Source organism: Salvia hispanica, chromosome 1, assembly GCF_023119035.1.
Source record: "Salvia hispanica cultivar TCC Black 2014 chromosome 1, UniMelb_Shisp_WGS_1.0, whole genome shotgun sequence".
Classification (NCBI taxonomy): domain Eukaryota; kingdom Viridiplantae; phylum Streptophyta; class Magnoliopsida; order Lamiales; family Lamiaceae; genus Salvia; species Salvia hispanica.
The window spans coordinates 47,458,498-47,469,432 of NC_062965.1; the positions used below are offsets into that span (position 1 = coordinate 47,458,498).

Sequence of the window (10,935 nt, forward strand, 5' to 3'; positions counted from 1 at the left end):
GGGGTCGGGGTCGGAGGTATCATTCGTGGGGTCGACGGCATGTTGAAAGTTCGAAGGTAGTATAAATTTTGGGTATTATGGGATCGACGGTGGGGTCGGCCGACCCCGCGCGACCCCACCTCCGTCCGTCATTGACTCTAAACCGTCCCGGTGATTTCTACTGCAATCAGTGCGAGCAAGAAATGAACCCAAATAGCTGGATGTATCACTGCCGCAGCTGCGATATATCCTTCCATCCGAGATGCCTTGCAACTACATCCGGCTTCTATAGAAACATCAAGTTTGGTCAAAAATATGTGATCGCCACTGCTCACTGCCACACTCTCACCTTTCAAATCCTCACTACAAAACGCCGATGCGACGTTTGTCGTGACGATAGGCATGAATTACATGGATTTTACTGTGCATCATGCCCCTTCTTCATTTTTTACCACCACTGCGGTGAAAAAATGATCAAAGGTGGCAAGGTTAAGGCCGTAGATTGACAAAACAAGTTCATTTGTTACTATACTGCTGTTTTTATCTTAACGTATTTGTTTCTACTCTGTTATTTTTAATTTCTTGCAGCTTATTTTTAATTTACAATTGCTTATAGTTTTACTCCTCCATGCATATGATAACAGAATTTACTCCATCATTTAGTATACTACTGTACAAATTATAACAGTAAGAAATGCTAAAAAACTTTAAAATAATTTAAAGAAAAAGCAAAAGATTAAAGACAAATCACAAGACTAATAGAAAAACAAAAGTTATATTCTTTTCTCATATTGGAAGTTTGTGGTATGAACCTTAAGTAACTTCATGCCTAATTAAGTGGTTGGTGAAAATATATTACTATTAATTAATGAAAGTCAAAAAAATCAAGAAATAAAATACTCCCTGCGTCCGCGATTAGGAGTCCCGGTCACTTTTGCACGCCCATTTTAAAAAAAATCATAAAAAAATAGTTATAGTGGATAAATGGTAAAGTAAGAGAGAGAATAATGTTGACAAGAGTCTTTTCAACATTATTCTCTCTTTTACTTTACTATTTCTCCACTTTAACTATTTTTTATCATTTTCATAAAATGAGTGCACAAAAGTGATCGAGACTCCTTATCGCGGACAAAGGGAGTATGTGTTGTTCTGTTCTCTAGTGGAACGGGTATTATTTTAACAGGTTCTGTTTCTTTTCTTTTTCTTTTCTTTTTTCATATTTATCATTCATCTTATATTTTGTGGTTTGGGCTTCTATTGTAAAATTTCTGAGTCCGCCAATTACCACATTACAAGCCAAATTTCTCGAAAGGTAGAGCGAGCTACGACATTTAATTTAACAAACTAAAATATTTAGCCGCAAGACAATTGGTTAAATCGTGACACGACTCATTTTTCATTAAAACCGAATTTCTGATAATTTTATTTTTATATGCTAGCTCAAACATCTTTTGCTTATAAAAATTACAAAATTATAGAAAATATTATAATACTTGCACTTATTGAAACACGTATAATTTGTCTTAATTACAAAATTATAGAAAATATTAAAAAGGTGGAATCTACTCAACCGTGACAATCTGAATATAATAGTAACTCCAATAAAAACATAAATTTCTCACATATGCATGGGGCCATAACTATTAATAAATGTGAGTCATGTGACTTGATAACTAGACCAAGTCCCAGCATGAATGGATGGAAAGGAGGCAACGTGGTTTAGTTATAAGAGCTCAAGAATTCTTTTTGTAATTAAATATTTATGGAGCTGTGGAAAAATTCAGGTCTTTTTAACTTCCTTTTACATGCAATGTTCTACCTACCATGTGCTCATATTCTTGCAATAAAAATTGGACACATCATAGCAAAAAAAAAAAGTACTCCGTACTAAGAAACACGCATTGTAATTAATGATCAAGAAAATGAAACATGCATTTTATTTTGATAGATGCATTTATTATTTATAGTTTGGAGTTTGGAGTTTGGACTCTCTCTATTAACTATCGTATATATATAGTTGAATTTAGAATTTTGTCATAAATGCATTTCATATTTAAAATTATATTGACTTATGAGAAAAGTAAATAGTTTAGTATGTTTTGTTAATTTGTAATTAGTTTAGTATAATTTGTTAATTTTGTCGGCCTATATATATGGCTTTACTATACTCTGTAGTCAAATCTTTCACATTGTAGGCGTCTTCTTTGATAGGTGTTTTTTTCTGCAATTTGCTTCTCCAAATTTCACAAACTATTTACTTAAAAAGAAAATAAAAGTAAGATAGCTGATTTAAACAACAATATATTGACGAGTTTGGTAATGGCTATATTTGGGAGTAATATATCTATTTTCTTGTTTTTGCTTTCTTAGGACAGCTTTTGTAATTTTGTTTATTTTAGGAAGTTCAGCAATATTTTGACTTCAATTCTATGCACATGCTCCCTAGTATTAGATTTACATGTTTATGGTTTCATTCAAATATTCAATAATTGTGTGCGCAGACCACTAATCTACAACTACTGCTGTAGAAAAAACCTAAAACATTCTTCAATGTTTAACTTGTTTTGAATTTTAAAATATATGATTAGAAATCATAAATAAAAAAGAGTGACGGTCTTTTGCATGTTGCCAATTGAAGTCAATTTCTCTTGTCGCTTACCAATTGCAATAAATCATATACTCCTATTTGTCTACATACTTGTTCTATTTTTTTTTATGTAAATACTATAAATGATGTACATACTCCTAAAATGCACTATAATAATAATTGAATCCAAATGGAGTACATAGAATTGAACATTTGAACGACGTTTGGTGGACTTTTTAATAGCATAAATTGCTTTGGCTGCTTCCAATTATTTTGAGGAATATCGCGTTTTTTACATGTAATCAATAGTCAAATTCTCAATTATTTATAATCTACACATTACCTAAAATTATAGCATCCACCCACTGCCATACTATTTCAACAAGACATAATAGATGAATATTGATAAATGATAATCCCATTCCTCTGTGGAAACATTTGTATCGTAGTCCATCTTCATAATTTTAATTGTCTTAAATCTTTCAATTACTAAATTATCCTTATTTAATCACTGTGAAAATAAATCACACAATTTTATAGACTACAATTGCATATAGATTACATTTTCCAAAAAAAATATTTTTGATACGTATGAAAATTGAAAATAGACTATCCTCCGACTCCATCATTTGTATCATACAAATGAAAAAATGTGTAAAGCATAGTATATAACTTTGAAAAGGATAATCTGAAGACACGATTGATTTTGTGGATAATGGTAAACAAAAAGTCCAATGGTAATAATTGAAGTTTTAACTAACCTGATTAGATTAGTAATTGTAATAATCAAGGCCTCTTAAAAAGGGGCCAATCTCCTTCGGCCAACTAACTAACCGACAATTATGATTTTTCGAGATATCAAACTGAATTCTGTTGTGACCTGTGATTGACTTTAATTACATCTTAATGACGAATATATTCTTTATTTAAAACTTTTATTTGAAACCTACACCATTACTCTTTCATAATTTACATTATGTTCTATTCTTTAGTACGAAGTACTATACTATATAAATATTTGTCATGTTTGATTAGTATATACTGTACTAGTTATTTTTACAAAATAACATTACAAGTCTACAACCTTGAATAATTGAATCATATTTAACTGAATGTGCATAAATATAAGAGAGAGGGTGAGGGAGAAGAAGTAGGACAGATTGAAAAAAGTGATGGACCATATTATTATAAAATAAAAAATGGACCAATTTATATAGATGGACCAAAATCAAAACAACTATTAACTGCAAACAAAATGAATATTTATATATAGTTTTATAATAAAGTAAAATATAAATATACTTAAATAATGATCTTAAATTTTAAATCAAAATCAATATGTAAACTGATCTTATTATTAATTATATTATTTACTTACTAAATTATGCTTTATTATATTTTAACATATATTTTTTTATAAAAATTGGTTTTAAAATTCTTGATAAATTTGTAAATAAATTTCAATTTGATTTGAAGATAATTATGGGTATAGCAAATGGAAAGGTTAATCCATTATATTAATATGTAAATATTTAATTTGATGTCATGTATGGATGAAGTTTCAGTTCCAAGAACTATTCATAAAATAGTCTGGAGTTGATATATAACTATAGATGAATGATGGAGTATATTACATACCTTATGTCAGCTCCTTACGAGAGCATCCTCTAAAAAGACATTAACCGGCAAAATATTATATAATCACTCCTGTAGAATGTAGTCCTTTATTCCTCAATCATCTCATACTTGAATAGCTTTAACTCCAATAATATGAACGACTATTAGTTACTCACTAATTTCTTAAATTAATTATACGATCTTCTATGTTTATGATAGTATAAAAAATTAATCAGCAGTAATTACCAGATCTTCGATCTTAATCCAGATTGCACGTTATTATAGTAGTGTATCATAACGATACATGCAGTTTATGGTCTAATATGGTAAATATTACTTCCCCCGTTCCATAGTAATGGAGACATTTCTTTTCGGCACAGAGATTGAGAAAAATATTATTAGGTGCGTTAAGTAAAGAGAGAGTAAAGTAGAAAATGAAAAATGTAGAGAAATAAAGAGAGAATAAAGTAAGAGTGAGTAAAGTAGGTATAGAAAAATGTATTGACTTTTATTAAAAATGGGAATGACTCTATTATTATGGAACGCACCAAAATTATAAAATAACTCTATTACTATGGAACAGAGAGAGTACATCATATAATTCCAAAACAATTCAACTCTAGAGGAACTAAAATTGTATAATGAATTAAATTTGTAAATTAGTAGTAATTGTTTGAGATTACTTGATCAAATATTTGCCTTTTTAATTTCAAATCACAATCACCAATAGAATAATCAGCCTAATAAAACCCTCCAATTCTAGATGAATTGGTTAATGTAAAACACAAGCAATTGAGTTGTTTTGTTTCCCACCTAAAATCTAAACTTTTCATTATTTTTTTCTGTAAAACAAGAAACCCTTCATTATTACATTTTCACCTACAATCACAAATCGATTTTTATATAATCCAACCACTAACACCAAAATACCACATTATTTTCCCCAACTACATTCCATAGTCATTATTATTAATAGTAGTAAATACTAAATTTTAAAAAAATGACTAATAAAATCATTCTTACTGTTTCGCTTAGCTCCCAAATCCGCAGCTACAATCAACCTTAATCTTTTCTTTAAAAGCTCATTTATCTTTCATCTTCAATTTGCGCTTCCTCTCTCTTTCTCTCTCTCTCTCTCATCGGATACAAACAGCAGAGGCAAAAACAGAGGACTTCATGATCTTCATCAAATCCTCCAATTCTCCTTTCGATCCTAAAACAATGCCACAATCTGGCTGGATAATCGGTTTCATCAAAGTTTTCCAGTAATCACACACGCAAAAACTCAATTTGCACATACATTTACATATTCCGATAGATAGAGATATAAATGAGGTGCAAGAAGCATCCGGCCGATCAAAGCTGCAGCGTCGGCATCTGCGCCTCCTGTCTCCGGGAACGCCTCGTCGCCGTCATCTCCGCGCAATCGCAGGCGCAGGCGGCGCTCAAACATGCGCTACATGACAGCTGCAAGTTGAACTCACAGCTGCCGCAGCCTCCGTTGTTTCACCACTCCGTTTCACCCTACGTTTCGAGGCGGAAATCGCACACCGGCGCATCCGCGACGTGTCGCCCCCACGGCGGGCACCAGCTCTTCTTCAGCACTCCACAATTGAGGCCTCGCCGCTCAATTGCGGTGGAGATTGAGAAAAATTCGAGGAGTAGGTTTTCTTCTCTGTTTTGGGGGATTTTCAGATCGAAGCCGGGGAGGAAATCGAATTCGGGCGCCGATCTGGTTTCCGATCCTACGGTTTTGATCGATTCCTGCTCGGCTTCTCCGGTGTGGCTCCCTAACGTCATCCGCGGCCGCCGGAAAAAGAAGGTCTCCGCGTTCTCAATCGACGAAACCGCGTTCGGAACCGGACTGAATCGCGGGAGGGGGATGTCGCCGGCGAGAAGTCCCGATCACGGCGACGAGCAATGTCACGGCGGAAAGAGCGGTTACTCGTCGGACTCACAAGGCTGGAGGCAGACGCCGACACCGGCGCGGCGAAACGGAGGCAGAGCGGCGTCGCACGGCAAAAGCCTATCGAGTCTCACGTTGTGTCTGAGCCCGCTGGTGCGACCCAGCCCGAACCGCCACTGGAATCAGAAGGTAGCGCCGCCTGAGATGGCGGTTGCCGGAGACCCAAGGACGACGCCGAAGGCTCACCTCTCCACGGCGGCGTCGATTTGCAGAAACCGCTCCCGAAAACTCGCTGATTTCGGGAGATACCAATACGATCAAACCTGTTGACCTTTGACCATGCCCGCCTTAAATTACGTTTTTGCCCCCACTTTTTTTTTTTTAAAGATGCACTGTACATTGTTTATGCTTGAGTTAGTTGAAAATGGAATTCATAGAAAAATATTACTACTTAGAGCACTCCCAATGGCACTCCCTTATTTCTCCCTAACTCCTGCCATATCAGCGCCACATCAGTATCACATTTTATCCCCAGTTTTTAGCCAACTGCTACATTGGTTTCTCCCTTATTTCTCCCTTATTTCTCCCTAACTCAACATTTCATTTTTACATCATTATTTTTTATATTATTTAATTTTCCCTACAAATGTATTTAATAAATAGACTAATAATGAACAATTCATCGTTGTATTAATCATTGGAAAATATAATACAACAAAAAAAAAAACTACAAATAAAAAACGCAAATAAACAAAGATTTAAAAAAAAAAAAACTAAGACGGAGGGGCCGGAGGGGCGTCGGGATCGAGGCCCATCGTAATCTGCAGGCTTTGGATGCATTTCCAGAGGGCCGCCTTTTCTTCAGGGGTCCCGCCGCCGGTGAAGTACAGCGTGTACATCTGCGTCAGATTGGCGACATTGCTCGAATAAGTGGCTTTTTCTAAGTCGATGTGGGGTTCCGACTCGACTTCCGACGTTGTGCCCTTCCCCTTCCGCCTCCCCTTCGCCTTCTTCGCTCCCTCCGGGCGCTCAGCTCGTGCGGACCATCCCCACTCAAGTCGATGTGGGTCGCGCTCCCCTCGCTCTCCGAAACGCTAAGTCGCGAGCGCACCGATTTCCCGTGCAGCGCGACGTGCATCCCCGTCCGGAATTTGGGGAGATCCTTCAGCTGATCGTAGATGTTCCAATACTTGAACCCCTTCGACAAGTACTTGCCACAATACCTCTGTATGGCCTCATCTCGGACCATATGCTCGTTCTGGCCACTGGGCATGTTCGCCAACAAGTTAGAATAAATACCGTTGAAGTGGCCGCAGTCCCTCATGAGGCGCTCCCAATGCCGACGGATCGCCTCGCTGCCATGGTCCTTCATTGAGGCAGCTCTTGTGGCTCCCGTGACTTCGCGGCAACCCGCTCCCCTGAATATGATCTCAGCCTCGGTAGTTGCTAACTGCGCTCCGCGTTCTGTGACGTGTCCGCCCAGCCAGTGGCTATCGGGCCCCTGGACTCTTGCAGTGTAAGTAGTCCTTACCCGCTCGGCCTCTCATCGGAACCCGTATCGGTCGCGGCCCGACGACGCCGGCGCCTTCCCCCCGCTCCTAGAAGGCGGCTCGGTGGGCGTTTCTTCCACCTCGAAGTCCTCCGCGCTCAGTGTCGCGGCCTGAGATTCTTGGTCGCCTGGGGTTGATCCGGGGGTGTCGAACTGGGGCCGATACACATCGTCGGCTGGAGAGGGCATTCTGCCGGCAGAGTTGAAGTACGGAGAAAGTCTCCGCGCCGGAGGAGTCTGCAAAGGAGACGGACCCGCGTATGGAAGTTGGCCGGGAGGAGAACCCATCGCCAACAACGAGTGCATCCACTGCTCGTTTGCTTCATCCGTGTTGGGAATTTGTGAACTCGACTCTTTCCCCTTACCCTTACCCTTACCCGAGCGGGAATTTTTCTTCCAAAAGCTCATAATTTTTGGAAGATTGATGAAGATTGAAGATTGGGAGAAGAGATTGAAAATGGAGAGAATGAAGATTGTGGGTGATGAATGGAGGAAGTGGAGGAAATATTTATAGGGGTGGGATGTAAAAATAGCCGTTGGGCCGGAAAAAAAAAAAAAAATTTAAATATCGCCGGATTATCGCCGAGCGTCGCCCACAGTGGCCGGCGATCGCTCGGCGATAATCCGGCGAAAAAACGCCGGTTGGCGAAATAACGGTAAGATTATCGCCGGATTATCGCCGATTTCACCACAACGGCCGGCGATAATCCGGCGATGTTCGGCGATTTTTCGCCGGATTTTCGCCACCCCCATTGGGAGTGCTCTTAGTATCTTACTATTTCTTATTGGTTTGCTCTATTTTTCGAATAACAAAAAAATAGACCCAATTGCGCATGTAATTAGGATTTGAAGAAGTGGAGTTTGGTTGAGATATAGAGTGAGAGTTCATTTGCTCCCCATTAGGATTACATTTTGAGTTATGGAGTTAGGAATTTGATGATTGTTGTGTGAGTCTTGTTGTAGTCAAGTGTGTAATCATGCCTAAAGAGTTGACAATCTATCTATGCTCATGTGAATGAAATGAGGAAAAGCAATCGTGCATCCACATGTAATGTAACTATATTTACTTTTTTGTATATAATATAATTGTGCCTTACCAACCAAATAACTTATCAAGTAAATTTATGTTGCAGTATCTTATCCTTAATATTAGTATATGATTAAATTTAAAGTTGTGGTTGATATTCTCTTAATTAATAATTAAATTAAGAAAAAAATTGGTTTCGATTCTTACATGTATGACTTAATTTTATTTGTGTAATCAGTATGAGTTTAAAACTATAATGGTTTCTTAATGTCTAAACACAAATGGAATCATGTTATTATAAATCTAATTTCCCAACAAGATAGTAACAAACAAGCCCTATATATATTTTGAAAAAAATTCTTAATATCATGTCACTTCATATTTTAAAATTGAGAAGAAATTTCATGGATAGTTCCATACACTAAATTGTGAATGCATAAAAACTCAAATATGTCCTTTCATATAATGTTACCTTTTGAGCTAATTGCTTTAAAAGTTACATATATGAATAAGAGATGCAAGATGCGATGCATAAAAAACTCAAATATATTAGTCATGTTCGAGTATTGTATAATCAATCAATCATGTGAGAAATCTAACGCCACCACAAGTGCAGCTGCATATCTAGTTCATTCACAAAAAAACTTAATAACAAAAATAATTAATCAAACGTGGCATACAAAGAATCGAGAATGATCAATGCATCTTTTGCATAAAGGAGCCATAATAGACTCTAGAACATATCTACATTTTAGCTGTAAAATTTCAAGTTAATTGTAGTACGATTGTATTTATAGATGAAACATTGATATTGTATTAATTTATAGATGAAACATATCCATGTGTTTACCAAGTACCAACCGATGTTATAATTTATTTTTTAAATGGATATCCATCTCCTAAGAATGCATATATTTATATGTTTATATCATATTTTGATTGATTTGGAACATACAAAATAAAATGACCTTTTGACAGTTTAGTTACTTAGAGACGAGAAAATGACTTATTTGAATACCAACTTATAGTCCTAATAGTAAAACATGACCTTTCGACAATTTAGTTACTTAGAAACGAGAAAAATGACTTACTTGAATACCAACATCTAATCCTAATCGTAGAACAAAATAATAAGTATAAAAATAACTAATATGAGCACTCCACGTATAAAAATAACTAATATGAGCACTCCACATTTCCATCTACTACTCCCTCCGTCCCAGATAATTTGTCCCTTTTTTTCTATTTCGATCCGTCCCACATAATTTGTCTCGTTTCACTTTTTACCATTTTTAGTAGTGGATCCTATATTCCATTTATTCATTTCTACTCACATTTTATTATAAAATTAATATATAAAGTTAGGATACACATTCCACTAACTTTTTCAACTCACTTTTCATTACATTTCTTAAAATCAGTGCCCAGTCGAAGTGAGACGAATTATTCAAAACGGAAGAAGTATTATAAAAACAATTAAATAGTAGAGTATCAAAATAAGTTAAATAACACTTTGAAATGTTGACTGACTACATTATTTGTTGTGCCAAAGAGATCAAGCTGAATATTACTCCTCCACCCTAGAAGTTTGTCACAAAGAGTGAAAAATAGAAGTGTTAAATTTTCTGAAATGGAAGAAGCACTAGCTTATAAGTTCAAACGCAGCACACTCCATTCATAAATAGCAATTTTATTTTCTCATTTTGGTTCGTCCGTAAATAGGAGTCTCGATTCATAATTATAATAAATAGGTCTGATATTCTACTAACTCATTCCACTTACGTATTATTTAAAATTAATATATACAGATGAGACTCATATTCCACTAATTTTCTTTCACTCTCTTTTCTTAATACTTCTTTAAATCCGTGCCGGAAATAAATGAGAACCCCATTTGTGGACGGAGATTAAAATGATGATAATCATAACTAATATTATGGCAATTAAATTTTGTAGTTTCCTTTTCGAATTACCATGGATCGATCTATTTGTCTATCTCTTTGTTGCACATGTGGAATTTTGATTCGCATTCCGACCAACATGTGCAGGTTGTGTTGAAATCCTCATTCCTTGTTCTATATCGATTACAAAGTAATAATCAAGGGCGGAGGGAGGGTAGGGCCAGGGGGGCCCATGGTCCCCCCACCAATTCTTAAAAAAAAGAGGTATTTTAGTAATTTCACGTTAATTATAATTTATAATATATATAATATTAAAAATAGCTTTCAACAAAATTTATATGAACTGTTTCTCCTTAATTTAGCTTTCTG

At 36.0% G+C, this 10,935-nt stretch overlaps 1 protein-coding gene across 1 annotated transcript; it reads left to right on the top strand.

Annotated features, from left to right (window-relative positions):
* The first annotated feature begins 5,513 nt into the window (after positions 1–5,513).
* LOC125198932 lies at positions 5,514–6,419 on the top strand. The gene has a single exon (XM_048097158.1). The coding sequence runs from the start codon at positions 5,514–5,516 to the stop codon at positions 6,417–6,419; it is 906 nt and encodes a 301-aa protein (XP_047953115.1).
* Positions 6,420–10,935: the final 4,516 nt, after the last annotated feature.